The sequence below is a fragment of the Lates calcarifer genome, linkage group LG2 (assembly GCF_001640805.2).
Source record: "Lates calcarifer isolate ASB-BC8 linkage group LG2, TLL_Latcal_v3, whole genome shotgun sequence".
NCBI classification, from domain to species: domain Eukaryota; kingdom Metazoa; phylum Chordata; class Actinopteri; family Centropomidae; genus Lates; species Lates calcarifer.
In genome coordinates, this window is record NC_066834.1 from 2,201,387 (window position 1) to 2,225,873 (window position 24,487).

The 24,487-nt window shown below is 41.8% G+C and overlaps 1 protein-coding gene across 1 annotated transcript in view; it reads left to right on the forward strand.

Annotated features, from left to right (window-relative positions):
* pde3b (phosphodiesterase 3B) overlaps window positions 1-23,681 on the forward strand; it is a 42,256-nt gene extending 18,575 nt beyond the window's left edge. Inside the window, 16 exon segments of the mRNA XM_051073729.1 lie at window positions 11,182-11,232; window positions 12,190-12,438; window positions 12,721-12,872; window positions 14,211-14,311; window positions 14,401-14,632; window positions 14,743-14,834; window positions 15,044-15,137; window positions 15,139-15,205; window positions 15,344-15,478; window positions 16,031-16,142; window positions 16,324-16,437; window positions 17,359-17,558; window positions 19,240-19,443; window positions 19,615-19,776; window positions 20,318-20,579; window positions 20,679-23,681. Coding sequence (XP_050929686.1) covers window positions 11,182-11,232; window positions 12,190-12,438; window positions 12,721-12,872; window positions 14,211-14,311; window positions 14,401-14,632; window positions 14,743-14,834; window positions 15,044-15,137; window positions 15,139-15,205; window positions 15,344-15,478; window positions 16,031-16,142; window positions 16,324-16,437; window positions 17,359-17,558; window positions 19,240-19,443; window positions 19,615-19,776; window positions 20,318-20,579; window positions 20,679-20,905 — 2,454 coding nt within the window. The 3' untranslated portion in view covers window positions 20,906-23,681.
* Window positions 23,682-24,487: the final 806 nt, after the last annotated feature.

The following is a 24,487-nucleotide window of genomic DNA, read 5'->3' on the forward strand; positions in this document are numbered from 1 at the left end:
TCATACATGCCTATATTCTTGCCAATCTCTTGTGATAGCGATGAATTGCTGTGTTCCAGGTCAACAGAAAAATTAAGCTCAGATAAAATGTAACCTGCATACATAGCCTGCACTGCAGACTGCCTGCAACTATTTATAGGGGCATGATTTACTGAGTAGTTTCTAGTAAATGTGGGACCAAAGTCACGCGTGGATTAAATCTCCATATGTGGAACATGTTTTGTTGAGTAAAACTGATCCTAAGAGCTGGAAAAAGTCACATTCTTTTTCTCATTTGACTTCAGTCGACGCAGTCACTGAATTGAGATCAGGTGTCATTTATTGCTTGGATCTGGATTTACATATTCAAGTATTCCTGTGTACTGCAGACTGTACTATGTATTTACATAGTTTTGAACACCACGTCCAGTGACCTGTCCTTCAGCACATTTTCATCACCCAGTGGAATTAGAGGAAAGATGCATGTTTTCAGTCAGATTCAAAAACAGTGTCATCTGTTTTTCTTTTCATGGTCTTGTAGGTGTGCAGGCTGTGTTTTGCCAGCATTGGTAGCTGCCTGCTGAGTTTTGATGTCGAGCATAGTCAAAAAGTTACGGGCCAATCGCGGCATGAAACATACCATTGTGGGAAAAAGTTCATCATTGACGTACTAGGGTTGACCTTACTCAGATTGTGGCATTTATGTTGTTCCTGCATGTTGTGTTTGTCATTATGCAAGCGCCGCTGTGGCTGGCGAACAGCCAGCTGCAGAAACTCCTTCTGTGTGAGTCAATGCTGACAGCTATATAGCAATTTCTGTCTCTTGTTAAGCTACAAGTTCTTTGTCAGTACAGTGCACCTTGTCATTCATGTCTTCTTAAGTCTGTGAGAGGACTGGCTCATACGATCAATAACCAGTATCAAAATAACTTCACATGTTGAACTTGGTAACAATTCACTAAAAAAGAAAACTCTTTAATTATAAATTTGTAATTATCTTTGCGGCTGCCGAGCAAATTTATGATATGAGCTGCTGAAAAATCTAATTTTGAAATGTAAAACTACTAATTCTGTGGTATGATTCTCTGAAAGTTATTTTACGCAGTAAAAACTAAATATTTTTATCATTAACCAAATGCCATCCTCACCTTAAGTTCTCACAGGCGACAGGGCACATCATTAAATTCATTTATAGTAAAAAGTAAAATTGAATATATCTATGCGGCACATTTTTGAATTTGCTCTTTTTTAAACTTGACATTTTTTCCACCATTTTTGTGGCCTCCCTTCAACATCAAGTAACTGCTGCTCCATTTCCTTTTGAAAAAGCTCCATCATGACCTCTTTAGCTTTTCTCCCACTGGTGTGCATGTGTGAGACTCTGTGGCCTCTGATGTAATTTTTTCGGGGGGACTGTGACTGATTCCATTTCTATTTTCATTTTTTTACTCTATGGTTGACTCAGGGTCTGAGAACTTTCTGACAGAGCTGAGTGATGAATCAATTTTATATCAAAACCACAACTGATATTTTAAGCTTTGATTAAATGGTTTTACTACAGCACTATTGGATCTGTCTCTTTAAATCAGCCTATGCAACTTTTGCTTAACACTGGCTGAGGTGCCAGTTGCAGAATAGTAGTTTCAGTTGCACAAGCAGAGAAGAGCCATAAAGTCGACTAACGGTAGTAATGTATGTTACGCAGTAATATCTATCTGAAATTTGCTAAGTGTGATTTTTTTTTTTTTCTTTCAGCGGTTACACAGTCTTACTTTAATGTATGTAGATTATGTCATCTTCATCTATAACCACCTTTTGGTGGAAAAGGTTGTTCTAAAATCTGATGATGATCCATTTCTCTCCTGAATGTGCATCTGTAAAATCAAAGGTAATAAGAATATTTCGCTGCCAGACATCGAAGTCAGACCTAGTGGATAAACTGAAGAGTCCTTTAAGTCACCGTCGGCACTGATAACCATCTGGCAGCCAATGATGTCTCAAACTCTTGTTGTGGCTTTTGAGGTTTTTTGTTGAGGTTTTTAAAAAACGTTTACCAGCTGTGTCAGAAGGTGCAGACAATCTTAATTGCTCAGTCTTGTTGATTGTTCCATGCATTGATCTTTACAGCATTTTCTGCAACACAACGCTCCCAAACAAAGATAAAATACTGTTTTACAGTAATGATCTGTTCATGCTTAGAACTGCAAGTGACCACAATAGGTTAGGTAAAATGAATGGATGAGGATAAATGGCTTGTTCCTTGTGCGTCACACTGACTGCTGAATATGTAGGGAAATGCAGATATCCTCGTGCTCTGTTATACTGCCAGTGCAAAGGTTTAACTGTGGACTTACACTATTTGACCCTGTGGGGACAAAAAAAACATGAGGATCTCTCACAATCTTTTGCTGTTGTGGTTTTCACTGAATTCAAAACAGCTTACAGGCTCTAAAAGGTTTTCTTAATAGTAAAGAGTATAAATATAAGAATAAAAAAGTTAACATAATTTGATAATTTTTGTCAAAGAATGTAGCTCTTAGCTTTTCAGACATCTATCCATATTCTTGTCCTTTATGCAGGTCAAGGGTTTGGTAGCAACAAAGCAGGTAGAGCAACCCAGACATCTTTTCACTAAGCAACCTCCTGCATCCCATTCTAGAGGATGCTAAAGTAATCCCAGGTCATCTGAGAGATACAATAAATCCGAGAATGTGTAAGGTCTGCTGGGATCCTTAAGTATCTTTCGACGCCTGTCTCTTGAAACGAGGACACACCTGCAGGCTCAGAGCAGCCTGAGTGATGTCTGGCCTTGCGTTCCCCTCCTTAGGCCTCCAAGTGTTTTTCACTGCAGCCTCTCTAAACTCATCCCACATCATGAATCAGGAGGCCTCTGTGCCTTCTTCATCCTGAATCTTTCAGCAGGCTCTTGGCTCTTTACCATGATGGACACCAACTCATTTTGACCACAGCTCCAAGCAGCACCTGTGAGCGTGATTTAAGATTTGACTGGGTCCATTTCCCACCCTAAACCCCAACCTCTCACAAAGCAACCAAACCCAGTCAGACCTAAACTAGGCATTCTCAGCGCAGCCTCACTTCTCATTGGGAATTATCAAGTCTGTCTAGTAACCTCCTCTGCCAAACTCAGACTCTTTATTTACACAGATGTCCTGAACATCTGTTCATACAGTATGTCTAATGAAACCACACTGGTTCCATGTCCCTTGGACTTGACCAGTCTGTTGGCCATCCAACTTGGTTTAGCAGACAGAATTTCCCTGCTACTTCCTTACAGGCCCAAGGAGCACAGTTGTAACTCTTCCACTCAGTTTTTCTGTCAGCCTTGTTCTGGTCCATCTGCTTTTTTCTGGGGACACAGCTGGCTGACAAATTCACAACAGCCAGGAAGCAGACAGCAACTGCTATCTTCATCGCTTCAAAGGAATTAGTGGGTGTATGTCTATAGGCCGTGTGCTGTACATCTCCTGACTCATGTAAACAGAAGTCCTTAGTAAAAACTGCACGCTATGCCCCTGAGGTACAAGATGAGAGAGCTGTGTAGGCTTCTCGTTCTGCAGCAACAAACTACGACCATAAGTGAGTTTGCCCGGAGTCTTTGAGGAAAGGGAGCTTTGCTGACATAAACCAGACAGGCTCGGATGTTGAATTAGTGTTATAACTCATCAGTCGTTTGGTTTCGTCCAAATTCCTTTGGCCTGTTCTGTTGTTATTCTCATAGCTGTTTGTAGATTTAGTGTTAGACCTGAGATCAAATGTTCTTGCTAGTTTTAGTCAGATTTGGATAACTAAATTAACTCCAGCTAATTCTCGTTGCGTCTCTGGGGACAGAGCCAGATTTCTTATCTCACTTATTGCATAAAGTCTCATTGTGCTGCTTTGTCTTGCATGTGATTTAATGGCACACAATTTTCTTCCATTGATTCTTAATGTAATTTGAATAAACAGGCACATGTGATCCCATCTAATGGGAACATCATGCAAAACTAAAAATAAGTTGTAAATATTTAAATTCTCTTTACTATCTGATTAATAAGAAACTGTGCTCGTCATCTGCACAGCACAGAAAACCCTTGACAAATGATTTTGGCTGTAGAACTGAAAACCCAGAAAGTAACCCACTAAAATGACAAAACTTTACAACAGAATACTATATAATGTAAGACAAAGGCCAGCCTTATGACCCTGAGGTAGGTGTGCCTACTTTGTGGATGTAGTCATGATGTAGAGTTTTCAAAGCCTTCTCTGTTACAAGATAGCGATCACACCTGATTTGTTTAGTTCAGATATTGGTGATAAGCGTGTTGTGCTCATGTTAAATAACATGATGCTGGGATGTGAAGAGGAAACTCTTTTTTTTCCCTCCATTTTTCAGTGGCTCAGAGCAATCCTGAAATATGATGAAAAGCAAATTATGTAAAATATTCTTAGTTATGCAACATGCATATCATGGTGGCTCTGCCACATTAAGTAGATCAGCTGTCAGAGCAAAAGTCACACTCATCTGTCATCATCTGTTTTCTAGTTTTCAGATGGAGATTGTAAAACTGTTTGATTTACACCAGGGCGCTCTCTGTAATGGGGCCTGAAACCTCTATCAGGTCAATGTTACTCTCCTGTCAGCCTCCTATAATACATGGGAAGATGCTGTTTAGAAGTAAAACTGTTGCATGACCAGTGACATGTTCTACATTGTGCTCAGCTGATCTTATAGCATCACGTTGTCAGGGTGGCTGCTGATAGCTTGCATGGGCTGGTGTGGAGAATGGACCCTAACAACCAAACACGGTGCTCATTTTCATGTTGCATTAACAATAATGACATATTAAGAGATGGCTGGCCTGTTCTGTCACAGGCCCAGCATTGTAGAGGGGCTAAACCCCACATTTTATTTGTAATATACAGTGGTTGACAGTACACAGTTGGGTTGGAACCATTTTCTGAAATTATAGCTCAGTGATTCACTGTTAAGGGCAAAAGAATTCTGGTCCGTTGGGTTCAACAAACCCTTGATGGAATCACTGCTTTAGAGAAAAAATACATTGCTTTTAGTATATGATTGGCTAGGTCCAAAAACACATCTCAGAGAGGACTGGAGAGGACAAACTTGGTCTCTTCACCAGGTTATGATGGTTGAGCAGAAGTACTTTGGTTATATGTGTAAAAGTTGTCCTGTTGATTCCTGATGGAAAATGAATTTAACTTTTTAAGATGAATTAAGGACAGAGTACAAACAGATAATTGATAATTATTATTTTATTTTTCATAAAAGTCAAAAATAAGATAATAAAGTAAACACTGTCTGCAGTCTTGTCCTAAGTGTCTTAACATTAACTGTTTTGCTACATTCTTCACCACTCCTCTTTCTTTCCATACATTTGCATTTCTCCAAACCTTTACCTTTCAGTTGTTCATATATATAAATATAAATATATATATTTATTTGTGTGTGTGTGTTTTTAAATTCTGGGGTATTGTGTACCCAAAAGTAGCTCTTACATCCTCTGCTTCATACGTAAACAAACACCAGTTGCCGAAAAGTATGGCGGATCACGTCCTAAAATACCCTAAATGCAGTGTGACGTGACTTTGATTCTGAAGCCTATTTCATGCTCTTCATTAGCCTGGGTGTCTCCCCATCGAGCACACTAGCTTCTATAAATAACCAGAAAGTTTTCCACTGTGACATTCTTGGGTGCCATTTAAAAAATGTAACTTTGTTGAGTGAAAAGAACAAGTTCTGTGCTTTGTTGTGTTGTTTATTTGGCTCCACCCCTCAGATTGAGATAAGAGACTGAAAATTTAGTGGGCAGTAGTTCACTGTCTTGTAGCTTACATTAGTAGACACTGTCTGGGGCTTCCTTTGGCAGCACATAGAAGAGATCTGCAACTGCTAATTGTATGTTAGTGTTATGAAAAATGCATAGAGATAAGGATTAACAGTGGAATCTCCTTCAAGAGTTGTAATAGTCACTGACAGTGGATTTTTTGTTAAAGCTGCTCCTTCTTCTCCGTCTGTTGAGATACAAAGTTTGCAGAATTTAAACTGGTACTTTTACAACTCGACTAACAAGGTATGAGACGTTAACTTGTTCATGCCTTGGATGGTTTGCATTTTTTAACTATGTTTGGGAAGACATTTCCACTGTAGTTTTTGTTTTTTTATTTCACTGGATTGGTGCCAAATGGGACACACACCACAGAGTAAACAAAGAAACAGATCTTGTTTTAGAAATAAGTACTTCAAAATACTCCAAATGACACCGGTAGGTGCTGGCCTTTGCAGGGCAGACGTTGAACAACACCAGTCCAGTGAAGTGGTAGATGAGTGTGAAAGAGAGGGATGACATTTTGCACGAGCTCCTTTCCCTAGTCAAAGAATTTTCCATGGTCCTGCCAGGTTGCCCTGACGACACTGGTGAAAGCCATAGGCGGACTAGCCATCTGGAGTACCATGAGATTTCCCGTTTGGGCCTGTTGACCTGTGGGCTGGTGGTGAGCCAAGCAGCACTGATGCAAAAGATTCTTACACGTCTTTGGTCCTGTACATTGTCTGGCTGGTCACACTGGGAGGACGTACTGTATCTCCTCCCACCTTTCACAGGCAGCTGCTCAGTCAGTTCATACTCTTGGTCATCGGCCGCAGGAACTTGATGATGATGTTTTTTTCACGTGTATTTGAGTCAAACAAAAGGATCAAAAATCAGTGCATCGGGCTACTGAAATTCTGTGAACTTAAAATACATTTAATCTGGAGAAATCTGATAAACGTAACAATGAGAAAAGCAAATTCTGATATGACAATGGCCACAAACCCACGACACAGTTGCTTGTTGTTTATGCTGTCGAATGTCAAAGGCACTTCTTAGCATGGTGCTATGTCAGACACTGCTTGTTGGTTTTCAAACAAACACACTGGCCCAGTATCTCTCACTCTCTTCACTGGTGTTTTGCCTTTTACTTGTGCTTCCTGTCTTTGTTTGCACTGATACATTTTGCAGAGTCTTTTTTGTGTATTTAAAGATACCTTAACCACTTCCATGTAATTGAAGTTGTGACCTTTTTGGCAATAACTTCCTCATCTTTGGTCCTGCGTTAATATAAGTTCACTGTTGCACTCATTCTCCATCTTTATAACCATTTTGTATTTATCATTATCTCTGACAGCCTACAAGGAAATGATCGTCAGAGCACATACTGGGAGCCATATCACAACCAGCCTATATTTATCATTGTTACCAAATAAACTTTTATAGAGAATTGATGTTGAGAGATTATTTTATTGCAGGCAATAAGTTCTGAGCAGTGATACCTGGGAAGGAAGAGTTTATCAAAAACATTTGTGCAACCTTTAATGATTTCTGATTCAGATTATTAAAATGCTTTACTGAGGTTCTTGAATTTATTATTAATAATCAACACAAAATGCATTTTGTTGATAAGAGAAAATGGTCCATCTCTAGTATATTTTATCGTATGGTCTGTTTTGTGTGTGCTCGGGTAGAGGATACGTCCCTGTAGCGAGCCAGTCTGGGTCAAAAGTTCAGAGACAGTTTTTATAATCCCTGCTCCTTCCTTCAACTGCTGGCCCACAGTCAGCTAACCTGTCTGAGCTTTGGCACTGTGCTACAGGCCCAGCCATATCCTGGCAGTTAAAGCTATGTCCGACCGATAGGACAACACACACACACACACACACACACACACACACACATATACACAGACAGACACTCTGCAGACCTCTCATCTGGTTAACTCTCTTTCCTGAACAGGGGTTTAAAAGAATCAAGCCAGTCTGTGCTTTCTTTTCCTCTCCCCATGTCATCTTTTCTTCCTGTGCGTGTCTCGACAGCTAGTGCCCATTCATTATCAGCGTGTGCATGTGTAGAGGGCTGCTGACGTTGTGTGTGTCGCTGCAGACTGACGTCAGCAGTGCCCTGCTCCTCTCCATACAAATGCCCTGCCTGCCTGCCATTGATACCTTTTCTCCTGCCCCCCCCACACACTCTTATTAGCGTCTTTTTATCAGTCCCAGCACCTCTCACACCACCGTGCTAGAGCCGAGCTAATATGACACACAGGTGTGACTAACCAGCCGTTTAACAGATTGCACAAGATTATTGACTCCTGTTAGGAAATATTTACGACTTGTCTCATGTTAAATAATTGTGTGTATGTGAAGAGTTATTTTGACTTTTACTATTTTTTGCTTGCATTAGTGCATCGCCTGTTTTGTCTGCGTGGGCCTGTCCTTGTTTGCTTTGCGTCTGTACATTCATGCAGGTGTGTATAAATATAGTGCAGTCATTTCCCCTATGGAAATACCTGTACCACAAATAAACCTCATACACATACACATGCACATGTGGGTGTGTACGCGCTTTTAAATGACAGATATACAGGATATGGACGATTGTATAAGGCTAACAACTCTTATCTGTGTCAGTCTGTGTGATATTGTGATGTGATATTGATGAACAGTATAATTCACTTTTTAGATTTATAACCTGATTTATGGTCATATATATTGTTTACTGTTCTCTGTGTCCTAATTCTGAAGCTATCTGCATGTATGTAGAGTGAAACTGACAATCTATTATAGTGTCAAAACACTCTGTTTCAAGTAAAAGTTCAGCATGCAGAATTTTGTAGAGTAAAAAAGTAAAAGTAGGAGCAAAATGTACTGTTAGTACTACTGTTATTATCATTATTTCAAATAGATAAACATGTTTATTTAGTTGAGGTGGAGGTGGTTTGAACTGCTTTGTACACCGGCGGGCAGTTAAATCTAAAGCAATGCATCATATTTTACAAGTTGGTCACATAATTCATATTTAAACTTCTGCACAGTAACCAGTCACTGTTGCTACCTGATAGATTTTTATTAGAGGTAAAAAAAGAAATGCAATACATCCCTTTTTAACTGTAACTGAGAAGAAGTATGAAGTAATATGAAATAGAAATACTACTACCTCAGTCTGCTTTACACGAGGTCTGTTTCACAGTTGTACCTAAATGTCTTCAAGGTGAGAAATATTATCATGTGTTGTGCAACGTGCTTGTGTGTCTGTGGGTATGATGTGTGTGCATGTGTCTTAAGTGTCAGCAGCTGAGTTGTGTCTGTGTCTGTGTGTCCACCCTCATGTCATGTTTTCATAACACCACCAAAGAAAACATCTCTCCTTTTCATTGAAAGATTTTAATCTCATCGGATGCATGAGGCCCTCACTGTAAATAAGTTGTTGCTTGGCACACGCTTTAATGGTGGCGGTGGTAGCGCCCATTCAGCGAGCTTTTCCTGTTTCTGAGCTGAGAGAGAGCCGGAGGAGAGTCCATGTTTTTGAGGGTTGTGCGCAGATCATGTGGAGGTAAAGAAAACAGCATACTGTAATGGTGCGGCGTTGACTGATTGTAAACATACTACACTATACTGTGTGACACAATGCAGACATTTGATCGCGTCACTCGGTGTGTGCGTGTGCTGCGTATGTGATCATGTGGGTCAGCAGAAAATGGAGAGGCCAACAAAACACGATCCTTTGGTCGAGTTAAATGAAGGCCGAGCTCACATTGTATCCAGTTATGTCTCCGTTTTTTTTAAATCTCCGTCTGTAGGCCTCTCTCCTTTACTCTTCATCCCCTCCTTAATGGCATCCTTTCCTTCAGCTTTTACCCGTCTCCTTCTCCATTTCAGCCCCTCCGTGTCTCTCCGTAAACAAACAGAAGGCCAACAACTCTGTCCTCCAGCCGTCTCCCGCCATCCTGTTGCCATGGTGTATGGAGCATTGTTTGCTGGCCTCTATGTCGGGTTGCCATGGCAGGGCTTATTTGCCATATTAAATGTTTGGCAGCATTGTACAGATGCTGATGACAAACACCCAACATCCCACTTTGATCAATGAAACAGTTACTGATTAGAGGAGATGGGATGGAGCCACTGATCTATTTAACAGCCTTAGTTATAGATTTCATGTACTGTATATCTTACATGCTGAGATGTGGAAAAAACCAAACAGCAATATTACAGACAGCTGGGAAAAACAGCGTGGAATAAAAAATAAAAGTTTAGTTTTGCCATTCAAATGTGGAACGGACACTGCATTTTTTATAAAAAGAAATTTCCCTAAATAAAGTGCATTTGTTTTTCTAAATATATTATATTATAGTCTTATTGAAGTTCTTGACATTGCTGAATATGACCGATTTCACTTAAGCTGTGATTCTTCCTGTCAATAAGGCGACTGGCTGAGATGTGAGGGTGAGTGTTTACATGTTAGGTTCAGGTTGTTGGTGTTTGTGGAGGTCCTTCTCTAATAAGGCTCCTATGTCTCTCCCCCTTGTGGTGAGGGGTGAGACTGCACGGTGGCCCTGATCTGTTTACTGTCTGGATTTTATTACACGGCAAACTGCTCTATTTCTCCCCAGTAAAAAAAATGTAGGTAGACTTAAAATGCCTGGGTGTCTGTTTGTTCCCTCAGAATCAGCAGGTTGGACACAAATAGCAGGCTTCATGCTTTCATGTGTTGTGCTGTCAAAGGTAATAGATTTCAGTGCTTTCTTTTAAGTGTGCATGTATAACACACCTTAATGAATTCATTTCTTTCAAATGTATATTTTATTTGTAGTTTAACATCGAGAATCACAGGTTATTTCAGGTCCAACAACTTAAGCGTTACACAACCTGCACCAACTTTGACTGTACACTGCTGTAATGTGTGAGAGCTGTTTGGTTACCAACAGATAGCGTGGAAGTGCTGCCGATTGACGTAGTTGCAGCTAGATAAGATCTCATAGCTCTATTGTAGACGCACCATGGTGGTTTTAGTGGTTTGCTTTTCTTCTTTTGCTTTCAGTGAAAAGGCCTCAGTCTGCTGTCAGTAAAGCAGTGTGTGCATTAGCATACCTGTAGTAGAAAGTGCATCATGTGGTGCAGGAAATCCTTAATGTAAACTGTTACTACACTGTGTGTTTAGATAACAGGCAGAATAGACTAGCAGGAGCTCTGGCGCTCTGTTGCTGACCTGCCAGTGCCCTCACTGAAAAGCCATAAGGCTGATGTGCTCAAAGTGGAGCACAGGTCAAAGCCTGTGCTCTCTCCGTGTGAAATACGTTTCAAATTCTCTGTTATGCACCCACACAGCGATGACATTTGACAGTTATTGTGTCTCTCTTGTGTTTTTTCAGATGATCTTGTGGGACTGGGATCTGAAACACTGGTATAAACCACAGTATCAGGTCAGTACTGTTTTTAAAGGTACATGTGCACGGTTCATTCAGGTAGCACTAATACAGATCTTCTCAGGCAGAGTGTAGTCTTCCACCAGTAGAAGCTGTCTATAAGTCACTTTTAGGACATTCAGTTCCTTTCCTGATATTTGGTTTTTGGTCAGGCAAAATACACATTGTGTAAAACCTAGCATACAATGACCTTGGAATCGTTGTCATGCCACATTTTTATCTGACTCAGACATTCTTTGTCTTGTTTGAACTATTTGTGTAATCTATTGAAGAATTTAGCTCCCACAGACCAAAAGTCATTATTTGTTCCTGTTAGACGGGGCAAAGCCAGCCAGAGCATTTTCCCTCATGAAACCTGTCCTAAAAAAAAAGGCAAGGATTACACATATTTTGTGACAGGCTGCTCTTACAGTTTCACTTTGGATATTAGCATAAGCACTGCACTTACCATATGAGCTCTAGATGTAGTGTATGTGTGTTTTCCTCCCAATATACTGTAGTAGTCTTTACCATTTCAGTTGTGTAAGAAGGTAGGGGAATAGAGGAGACAACAGGAGAGGGATGAGGTGAGAGGAAGTTAGAAATAGTAACTATCAGCAGAGTCAGCTTTGGGAAAATGGGATTCCTAAAACAAATGAAGATGGAGCAAACCAGAGTGTAGAGAGAGGTGGGGGGGTCTTCATCAGCTCTCTGAACCTGATGTTGTTGTTGTGACCTCAATACCACTATTCCTAACAGCCTTTGAGGTCAGTGGCATGAATCAGTGGATTGGCACTTGTCTGTCCATATAACAGTGCACTCTGGCAGGAAGCCTGTAGACATCACAGTCTTAAGCCATAAGCCAAAGTTTAGCATCTGTTTTCACATGGGAAGCAAACTGTCAGGGCTTTTCACAAAACTTTCCCACAAACATTTTGAAAACAAGAGCACTTTGTGTGTGTGTGCGCGTCGCAGGGTGCAGTGAGCGGCAACGGCGTCGACCTCTCGGTCATCAACGAAGCCAGGAACATGGTGTCAGACCTGCTGATGGACTCGTCTCTGTCGCCGCACACCATCTCAGCTCTGCGCAGCATCTCCAGCCTCATGGGGACGTTCTCCGGCTCGTGCCGACCCAGGGTCAACCCCTTCACCCCCTTCCCGGGTTTCTACCCCTGCGATGAGGTGGAGGACTCTGTAGAGAGGAGTGACAGGAAAACCATTAAGGTGGGTACAGAGCTACGCCATACACACATTTAATTGCCTGTTGCCAGAAGATGCTGCATTGTATTGTGGTAAATGTTGAGCCAGGTTTTTGACCACAGGAACCTTTTACTGGCCTCCCTGAAATGTATGAGTGAGGCTGCATTATTGTCAGTGTGAACATGGTTTTCAGTAAATGCTCATCATTGCTTTTTGGTGGGATAATGTTGTTTGAGCCACATAACCAGCATCTTCAGTTTGTGTATAAAACATAAATCCATGTTGGCGACTTCCTGTTCCGATCAGGGTTTGAGCAGCAGAAACAGCCTCCCCACCCCTCAGCCCAGGCGGAGCTCCACCTCCTCCTCGTCCTCTGCACTCCCCCCTCTTGACTCCAGCTCTTCTCGCTGGGAGCGCAACAATGGCAAGAGACCCCACCCTGACCTCAACTTGACCAGGTATCGACACAAACACAGCATAAACACCTTTCAGAAACAAATAGGGTCTTCAAAATTGCTCACACACATCATGTGGAATCTACTTTACCCTGAAAGGCCCAGTTCTGGGTCAGATTAATGGCTGTGCTCCAGCTGAGGTCGTCCTCAGGTGGATCTGCAGCACCTGTGCACAGTGAAACCAAGGCTCTTGTTTCTTCTTTGGCCAGCCTGAGAAAAGTTATGAATGGGCCTTAGTGAATTTTGAATAAGCAAGAAATCATCATAAAAATAGTAACAGGAATGGTACACCTCACAGGAAACCAGGTGGACTGTGTATTGCACATGTTTACTGAGAGGACAGTGGGAGAAATGTAGATCACAATTAGTTTTGAATATAAAATCCAGATTTGACAATTAAAACTGTGAATATTGTTCTCTGTTCTCAGTACAGTTCATCTCAGCTATATCATCATATCACTGAGTCAAAGCAAAGATTTTCTACTCATCAACTCACCTCGTGTTCCCTATGCTTAGATGTATGACAACAATTTAATCTATGTCTGATTGATACAATAATGTACACAAGACAGGTTGTTTTACCCTTTAGTGAGTGTGTGTCAGCCCATACTGCTCATCAGTTCTCACGGTTGATTGGTGAGGATTGGTAATGTTGAACGTTAACAGCTGCGTGCAGGTTTGGTCTGCAGCCTGTGTTGTGGTTTACAGCCGCTTATGAAAAGCGAAAGACTGAGACTGAGGAGTGCAAAGTTAGCTACCCAACAAGTCCGTCTTTATGGGACAGACCAAACCCTACTGCTGTCGTGAGCTGAGAAACAAAGAGTGTAAATGTATGTAAAAATGTAAATGTCACAGATTACAGAACTGACTGTACCTTTTATTTCCTTTGATTGTATTTCTGTGGACAACAAAGTGTAACTGTGAACCTGCTTGCACAGAGAGACCAGAGAGCAGAGTGTTGTCTCTCTTGAGTGAAAATGAAAAAACAGATCTGCATTTCACACCATTGAGGAATGAGTTTACCTGAACAACAAATTTGGCCAAGTGGACTTGAAGGTGTAGTGTCTGTATTTCTCCACACGATGGCAGTAAAGGATTGGCAGTGTTGGCCAATGAGCTACTTGGAGTTTAGGATTGTCGTGTTCTTTTTGTTTCAGAGGTGTTAGATGACTGATAGATAGTGATAGTGGATAGTGGATAGTGAAGCTTTGGACGGCTGTATTTTGTGCAACAGATGAGGCAAAACGTGGCTGTAAAACATGTTCTAAAGAGAATTCCTTACTGTGTAAAAGGTTCGGTAAGACTTAAAAGTTATTTGATTCTGTGTGTTATGTTCTCCAGCTCAGGTCTGTCCAACGGGCCCAGTGCAAATTTGCTCACCATTCCCAAGCCGAGATCTTCCTCCGTTACCCTCACATACCATGCAGGGCCCAGGAGAGCAGGTGAGACTTAACCAGAAAACTTCCTCCGTCCTCCTGCATTTTAGCAAACTGCTCATATTTTGAATCTTCGTTTGCCTCATCCTCTCCAGGCACATCTCCCAGCCTGAGCCCAGTCACCTCACCGTGCCACAGTCCCCCCGCTGTAGGTACAGGCTCTTCATCGTCCCTTGTCACTCGATCGCCTGTGGAGTTCCCCGACACGGCTGACTTCCTGACAAAGCCGAGTGTCAATCTGAACCTGCACAAGCCCTTGGGCTACACCCTCAGCTCACCTGATTTTCAGCAGGCCTTCCGTAGCTCCGCCTTCCCCCTCTGCACAAGGTGAGACCTGCTGCATCGAGGTGGCACATTACTGTGTCAGGGAAGGTATAGACAGGGAAGTATGTGCATCAGCTGGTCATGTCCGTGATCGTCCTGTCTGTCCGTTCTAGCTGTGGTCGTCAGATGCTAAAGGGAGTCTCCAGCAGTGACACAGGGGAATCTCATCAACCATTTACCAGTGAGGCTCAACGCAGGCGCTCAGGTACATACAGTTACATGCACAGTATGCAGGGTAATGGAAGTGGTGGCTGACAATCTCGACCAGTGCTTTACTTTACACACATAAAGAATAATACTAATTTTTTACTATATACTAATAATTTTAGTATCAAAAGCTCATTAAAAACTGATTTCTCACACGTAGGTGTTTGTGCATACTCTTCCCTTCACTGTGCTCTGTGTGTGCAGCAGGTGAAGGGCTGGATTTGACAGGTGAGCCTCTGATCAGGGAGGAGAGCGTGGAGGCAGAAGCATCTGGAGATGGGAGGCCAGATGCTGCAGGGAAGCCAGGGGCAGGCGGAGGAGGAGAAGGAGAAGAGCCCGAGCACAGACCAGCAGACTCAGGAATCAGAGGTGTGTATTTGTACTTTTCCTTCCTGCGTCAGATCAGACTCAAGCTCAGACTTTCATCTACACTGATGGGTTGGACCTACAGCCATTTAATCTGTGCTAATCTGTACAACTTGTGCAACATGTTCTGCTTGTCTCCAGGGTGAGCAGGAGTTCAGACTAGATCCTATGCTGGAGGACCATGAGGCTCTCATGGAGAGGATGAACACCTGGAACTTCCAGATCTTTGACCTGGTGGACAAAACAGGAGGGAAGACTGGGAGAATACTCAGCTATGTAAGACCCATCTCCTGTGGCTGTAGTATTACATGTCTGACTGGTCTGTCCACTCCTCATCAATCTCTTAAAAAAGCAAACAGTTCTGAGATATAACGATCATTTCAGCCCCATGTCTGGTTATGTAAAGAGTTTAAGGGCTCTGTCTTTCTGAAAGGAGATTTGATGACCAAAGTCCAGTACAGTAGTCGTACAGCGAATGGGTTTGAACAGGAAAAATACCTTGTAACTGTCCCATCACGTCAGCTCTTCAGCAGCAGTACGATTTCCCAAAGGCTCCCAAAGACCTGTTGGAAGAAAGTGTGGAGCCACAGATTTACAGCTTTGCAAATGTACAACATCTAGATTCTGATTAATACAGAGTTCAGTAAGTGAAAGTGATGTCCCTGTTTTAGCTTGGAATTGTATTTCACTTCTCGTCTCTACATGAGGACGTGCGTGCATGTGTTGTAATGTCCAGTATCTTTTAATGTTGCACTGAACATCAGTGATGGTGCTGCTTATCTGGAGCTCTGATTGGTGTTTCAGTAAAGCTGGTTTGTGTTTCCTCAGGTGACATACACCCTTTTCCAGGACACGTGTCTGTTTGAAATTTTCAAGATCCCGGTGAGGGAGTTCATGACATACTTCTGTGCTCTGGAAAATGGCTACAGGGACATTCCCTGTGAGTGCTCAAGAACTCCATGTTTGTTGTTTATGTGTTGTTACTGGATGTTTGTAAGTAGCTATCATGTGTCCGAGCTAAGACGCAGTTTTAGTTGATCATGATTAAAACGTTCAGATTATTGCTGGTGTACATCGGTCAGACAGACTTATTTAAACTTAATGTGGTTAAAAACACACAGATCATAATCGGGTCCATGCTACTGATGTGCTCCATGCTGTCTGGTACCTGACCACTCGACCAATCCCTGGGTTCCAGCAGATCCACAGTGAGCATGTGACAGGAAGTGACACAGGTAAACACCAGTGATACAGGTGGGCTCATAAACTCATTATTCATAGATTATTGTGAGAGTTTGTGGAGCACAGGTTGTAACGGGGACACAGAGCCTAATCGCAGTAACTGTCCTAAATGGACCTCTCTCATATCATCAACTTGCAGAAGATGTCTTTGTATTAGGTGAGTGAATGTGCATTGTTAAGGAATTATCTTCCCAAAACAGAAAAACATATCCCCTTTATAAACATGATTCATCTCTATTTGTCATCCAAATAGTGTCCATACATGTCGGACACATTCACAAAATAATCTTACAAAGGTTTTCTCTGCTTAGGTCAACCTTTCTCAGGATAAGCCTCCTCCTCGCTGGAGGTTAAAAGAGATGAGGAGAAGCTTTGGCTCGTAATTAAGAAGCATTATTATAACTGAGGCGTTCAGAGAAGAGAGGGAGAACCTCTTTAACATCCTCTTTGGAAAATATGACGTTTTTTTGTGTATGGACGTCAGATTTTGTGAATCCACAAAGTATTTGTAAGTGTGACCGATTCTGTTTGTGGCTTTTAGAAATCTGTCCTTTTACAGGATGTGGTCTTCACTCTGCAGATGGCCTGGCTTAAAATTCAGAGATTCCTAGACTCAGTCTCTGCTGATGATGTTTCTATTAGAAATTATCTGAGGCTTATCCACTGACGTCTCCCTCTGAGGCTGCCAGAACAGCTGTCATCTGATGAGGGGATAGAGTGAGGGGATGAGAAAACGGCAGTGATATGACACATTGTGTAAAACAGCAAATAAATTGAGAGTACAACAGTGTGTGTGTGTGTGTGTGTGTGTGTGCAGAGAATAGGTTTTCTTTAATTGTAGAAAGGCTACAATTCTAACCTGATTTTTACAAAGACACTCGCTGACGTCCATCTTGTTTGTTGTCCTGTTCCAGATTCAGATAGTGGGATCTCTCCGGGCAGGATATCTTACGCCTCCTCCAAGAGCTCCTCGATTTCAGATGACAGCTATGGCTGCCTGGCCTGGAACATACCCGCCCTGGAGCTCATGGCCCTTTATGTAGCAGCTGCAATGCACGACTATGACCATCCTGGTCGCACAAATGCCTTTCTAGTAGCCACTAATGCACCTCAGGTAACCTGCAGCATTTATTGGTACTTGATAGTGTTTTAGATTGAATCAACAAAACTTATTTTAGCTCACTGGGACACATAAACACACCAGTGTTTACAGAAACAAAGAGCACATGCTCAAAATATGGGTTTTATCCAAAATTAGATTTCACCACAATGATTGAAAACAGAGTCAGAAGACATAAATATAGTATACACATAAATATGTGAAGGAGTGAGAGGGTCCTCCCTGCAGACAGTCAGCACACATACACAGTAAGCTGATGACACCACGAACATTGGTCCTGCACTTTGTGTACACTTAGGAAGTCCCGACAGTGTTCTAGCCACCCTGATACTAAACAGAGCTACATGAGTTTTTACCTACTTGCCCTATTATTGCAGTTTTCCATGTTCCTCCATTGATAACACTGAACCAGTCTAAATTCTTGTGTCCTGCGTTGATCCCCTTGTCTGCGTTTTATCGACTTATCTGCTCGACAGGGAGCGTAATTGTTTGCAACACGTTTGCAATCGGCCTTCCAAGAGGAAAATGTGTCCAAGACCAACAGACCAAGAGCAAATATTACCACTGATGTCTTACCCCTGAGACGAGCACCAGAGTATAAACACAACCTCAGATGGCTGTCTCTCTGCAGCAGTCACACAGTCTGTCTGAGTGGCCCCTAGTGGTCAGTGCATGGCTGTTATTCCTCTGATTCCACAGAGAAACGGCCGCTCAACACAAAGAGTAATCAGTGATCAACCCACTCATGCACAACATGAGAAGCTAAAATTGGATGCTTCCTTGTCCTGTGCCTTTTCTTTGAATAATTACACATTCCTCTTTGGCTCACACACCCCTCAGTATCACTGCAACTGCCTCACGCTGTGTTTGCATTTGTGGAACTAAAAACAAATCCTTGGAATCCCATGTATTATTGGTGTCCTATAGGAACCCTGTGTCTCCAGTTTTACCGTTAATCTTTAACTTAAGAGTCAATATTTTCCTTACATGACTTCCATACATGCTTCATATACAAACAAAAAGCCCTTTAAGGATGCAGGGGTTCTGCTGGATTTATACAAATATACAGGAAAGGACCAATGTTTAACGTTCTGAAATGAACACAAAGTGAAATTGTCTGCCTCAAATGGAGATCATATATTAAGATTAGCTCCACACCACATGGCCTGTTAATCCCATTGTGCTCTCTCGTTGTGGTCAGTCATGTAAATGGGGGGTGAAAAGGTTAACTGAGTGTCCCAGTTCAAATATTGTATTTTCACAACATGTGCATAGATATCACACACACTGTCTGGGTTTTGTAAAAGTCCCAGGAATGTGGGTTAAAAGAAAGGAGAGGGAACCCTGAACCTATTGATTGCTGATGATGTTGACAACCAGTGTGTGTGTAAAAAGGATCTTTTGAGTCTCTCTTGGTATCTAATGTCCCTGTAACTGCTTTAAAGCTGCCTCTCCCTCAGCTGTTACCTTTTCTACTTTCATAACCAAATACCCTCATGTCCCCTTTATCTCATTTATTGAGTGCTTGCTATTTTTAAATCCATTACAAATTGTGTAACACATATGCAGACACATTATGTAAGCAAATTCATTACTGACATTTTAGAGGAAATTGTAGCAACCTTCATCTTTCCCTCCCTCACCTCTTTCGCCTCTCCCTCCTGTTGTGTTGCAGGCAGTGCTGTACAACGACCGCTCAGTGCTGGAGAACCACCACGCAGCGTCCGCCTGGAGCCTCTACCTGTCTCAGCCCGAGTTCAACTTCTTGGTCAACCTGGACCACGTGGAGTTCAAGCGTTTTCGCTTCCTTGTCATCGAGGCCATACTGGCCACAGACCTCAAGAAGCACTTTGACTTCCTGGCTGAGTTTAATGCCAAGGTTATTTGATCTGAATAGATAATCATCTCTTTATTGATCCTTTAATTTCTGGTAAAATATTGATTGAAACATTAGCAGAATGGTCCGTTGAAATGTAGTCAAACAGCACGTAGTAAAATGGATGCAGAAAAAAAAGTTTGATCGGTTGCAATTTTGTTTGTTTGTTAACAGGTGAACGATGTGAACAGTCCAGGAATTGATTGGACCAATGAGAATGACAGACTGCTGGTGTGCCAAGTGTGTATCAAGCTGGCAGATATCAATGGACCGGCCAAAGTCCGTGACCTGCACCTCAAATGGACAGAGGGCATCGTCAATGAGTTTTATGAGCAGGTATAGACTGCATGCTAATGCTGCTAATGCTGCTAATGCTTCAGTTAACACAGCCCATTGCTTTATTTAGCATTTTAAAAGAGACTTAGAGATTGTGATTCTCGTGTTTTGTACACTACAGTGGTCCCATTAACACGACACCTTTCAACAGAGCAGAGAACTGACACATTTATATTTAATCAGAGTTACAAACACAACAAAAACAGGTCAGAGAAAAGAAAACGAGCAAATGGAGCAAACCAAAAAGCAGAGATAAATGACAGTAGTGACATCTCTGAATCCCTCTGTGCTACATCCCTGTAAAGTTGCAAACTTTAAAAAGAGAAAACAGTTTAGAGATGATGAGGAAATAAATCTGTCAGAATCGAAGAACCACCTTTCAGCTCAGTTCATTTCACAGCAGAAACAATTAAACGAAACAAATCTCACTTAGAAAGCAAACAGTGACGGAGTTCCTCTGCTCCTCTGTCACTGAGCTGGCTCAGCACTAAAGATCTGTGTCTGTGAGTCCTAAACTGTGATCTGTGTTTTTGATCTGCAGGGAGACGAGGAAGCTAGGTTGGGATTACCCATCAGCCCCTTCATGGACCGCTCCTCCCCGCAGCTGGCCAAGCTACAGGAGTCCTTCATCACCCATATTGTAGGGCCGCTTTGTAACTCCTATGATGCTGCTGGCCTACTGCCTGGCCACTGGATTAATGAGGCGGGATCAGATGAAGACGATGAGGAGGGGCAGGTGGACACTGACACGGATGAAGATGAGGACGAGGAAGATGAGCTAGAAGAAGATGAGCTGGCACCAAGTAAGATTTGACAGCTCATCATTAAAGTTGTGTTTGGATCACAGATACACCCGTCTGCTGATTTCACCTAAACATATTCTTGCCTTTTGTTCACTGCAGAAAGGAGGAAGCGGCGCCGCAGGTTGTTCTGCAGCATCATGCAGCACCTGACGGAGAACCACAAGGTGTGGAAGAAGACCATCGAGGAGGAGGAGAAGAGCAAAGAGCTCGGTAAACAGCAGCAGCCAGACAGCCTCCTCCCCAGCCTTCCTGCCAGTCTGCCCGTCTCCCCGTCAGATGACATCCAGGTCATCCAGGAGGAGGAGGAGGGGGAGGAGCGTCAGTAGCTGAGGGGGACGAAGGAAAGAACAGAGAAGCGTGAAAAAGACGACGAGAGGCAGTATAAGGGCACGAGACCCTCAACCACCTGCCTTTCATCGACATAAACACAAACTGACATGAGAAACACGCAGACAGTTGACAAATGCACATAAAACACACTTTGTTCCCTCCCTCTCTCTCTCACACACACACACACACACATTGAAAGATTCACTGTGCAGACACTCAGATGCTTAAGCAGTCACATTGTTTTTTGGAGAAACAAAAAGGCCTTACTACTGTGAGCGGATCCTTGCTGCAACGGTGGGAGCCCAACTCCTATGCACTTTCAACCCCATGGAGAGTCGAGTGCACCCAGAAAAAAAAAAGCACCAGAACTGAGGAGGAAGGTGCAGAAGAAGAGAGTGGACGGGGTCCAGCATTAACTTGCCCTCCATGGTAACCTGGCTGTGATGCTGCCTTGAATGCAAAGCGCTTACACCTCCCTTAGGTACAAAACAATTCCTGTCTATTTAAAAATGAAAAGGTAGAGGAAAACTAACGAAGCAAGTGACATCATCAAGTGATTGATACCCTTTACCAAAGTGAACAGTTCAAACATGGAAAGACAAGAGACTGAGACTGTTTCAGCCTCAATGTCAGGTATATTTTTGAATTATATATATACATATATATATCAAATGTGCCTGTCTGAACCTTTACTGAGTCCATATTGGCCCAGAGCCTAGGCTTGTGTAGTTCTCTCTCCTTGCTGGCGACACGAAACACTGTATCAGACTCAGTCACAGAGACATTATTGAAATGTTGACTGATTAATAGCATTATATCTGCATCATTTTTGATGCTTTTACTCATGTGTACCACCCGTCTTTTTTTTTTTTTTTTTTGATCCTTAAACTCTCCTTGCTTCGTTTTATTTGTGTGTGTGAATTTTTTTTTTTTTTTGCGGGAATGTGATAGAGAGAATGAGTAGGGAGAAAGAGAGCACATTTTGAATTATTTTAGTATGTAATTTGTGTGTATGTCTGTGTGTCCTCTCAGTAATGGTTGGTTTCTAATCAGTGAAATGTCCTCTGGTGTTTAACATGTCGCATTCAGATCAGGAGTGCTGTTTCCATGAATGGATTCTTCATTTTCCTTTTTTGATTATAAGTATTTTTTTAAAGGTTACTCAGGATTCACGCAAAGTTGAATAATTATTTTGCAAGAATTTATGTCATTAATATGAAATAGACTTTAAAAACTGAGAAAATTAAAAATCTGGGTGACTGAAGTAGTTTGTAATCTCTTAATGAACAACTTGACTACAAACAAATTCAAGCAATTGAAATCCTCTGTGATAGAGGAGCATACAGTATGTGCTGTCTCTTGGCCATTCATACACTGTTTGCATAACCTTTTTACAACCTCACTGGAGAAAAGCTTATCTTGATTGTCAGCAGACTGCAATTGTCTCTCCTGCAGCCACACAACACATTGTACAATTTTGCAGTTCTATAACAGTATATTATGTTTTTTTATTATTCAACGTTCTCTGCATTGTTTTAAACAATCAGTATGATGTCTAAATGTCTATGTTTCAGTCAGCCAGCAGACACTGATGTTTAGACAAAAAAAGCTCACCCATCTCTCTTTTTCCTTTTTTTTTTCTTCCCCAAACCCATAACTCGGCCAGTGTGTAAAGAAGGGATCCAGGGTTTCATTTCGCTTTGGTTTTGTTCATATATATATATATATATATATATATATATATACATGCCCCAAGGCAGGTTGAAAAAACTACTAGTTCTCTATTTTTGTCTCTAAGAACTCTTGGCATTCCACTAGAATAAGACGTTTTATGAAAGGGAAGGCAGAATTGTTGCCTAGCTCCTTTATCACCTTATTAAATCATAATCTCTGGAGAAAATGTTAAGTAAGCAGTGTAAATCAAGATAGTAATATTTAAAGACAAACAAATAGATAAAGGTGTGCACATTTTAATACCAAACAAGTGTTTAGCCGCTGTACAAAAGAGTATGTGCATATAAATATATATTTTTTAAATAATCAAATGAATGCATCTGTTTTCTACATGCAGCTGACATATTGTACATTGAGATCCTGTAATTACCATTGTGTTTCCAGAGTTTTTATCTACTTCTATTTACAGGTGTGGAACTGTGGGGTTTGGTGTTTCGATTTTGATTTTTCACTTGGTTTCGGCCTCTCCCTGTTCTGTATCATAACCACTCTTGTATTCTTCATTATCTCTCTCTCTATCACTGTCGTCTCAGTCGACCCAACTAGTGCCAAACTTTACCTACATACAGTAGTTTGTGGGCTGTGATAACGCTGATTGGCAAACTTTCTCTGGGCTCCAGTACTGTTGATACAAGAGAGACACCTTGAGTCAAAATATTCCACCGGGATCAAAGTGGCAGTGACAGTGTCAGAGTCAGAGTTGGACTCAGGTCAGAGCCATAAACATTCTGACAACCTCTGTCGTCAGTTTTTTCACATGGACCCATTGCTGGATCATAAAGCCTTGGTAGCTCCCGACCCAACATATTCTGGCTCATTAAGTTGTAAAGGTTTGTTGGCTTCTCACTGTGTAGTCTTTTCAAACCACAGTGTCCTCTAATGATTGTGCCATAAATACATCTATGAATGGTTGTTACCCTTATGTAGCATCAATATACGTACGTTTGTCTAATGTAACCATTCACCCTTATCTACATTGTGGGGGCAACTGATTTTTGTTGTTATTTATAGCTGTCATAAAACACCATCCCTAAAGTATCAGCAGTTCTCATTGATTTTTATTGGTGTGTGTGTTTGTGTGTGTCTGTGTGAACTCACAATACATTTTATTTAACAATTTTTTTGTCCATATCACCTCAAATAAACAAAGGAGAATAACCCTAAAGAGGAAGAGCCTAAATACGCCCATTACATACCAACACAGGGGTTTCCCTCCCCCTGGAGCAGTGTGTGTACAAACTGCTTTATTGGCATCTTCCTCACTCAGTTAGGTTGCACTTCTTGGGGTGGAGCAACTCACCCTCCCCTCCCCTCCCCACCCCACCCCGTAATATTAATGCATCAAACCCAAGTTCAAACACTTGTGTGGTTGTGCTGAGCCTTTTTCACCCAACTCTGCAGTTCCAGAGTCTTTTAGTGCATTGTTTTGGTTTTATGGCCCAAAACTTAACTCTCATTGCTCATCAATGTTTTTTTTTTTTTTCACTGACAACAGAACAGACAAAGTCAGTAAAGAGCTGGTGAACATATTGAAGCATTCAGCTGTTAAGGAGACAGATATTTCCCTCAGAAGATTGTGGAGTGCAAACAGGGCCAAAAGGAGAGTGAATGTTGGACTTATGATTTGCTAGGTTGCCAGCAATGATTCCATATCCTAGTGATTCTATGTCAATGTGTGTAGAGCTCGTGGTGTTGCCCCCCAGTGGCCCAAATAAGTCATTTAATGTAGGAAAGGCCATCTACTCACCATATCATTAATGTACAGAGTTGCTAGTGCATCTCTCTTCTAAGAGCAGGGAGAGGTAAACTCAAAACATGGTGACACTATAGCTGCTTTTTCCCTC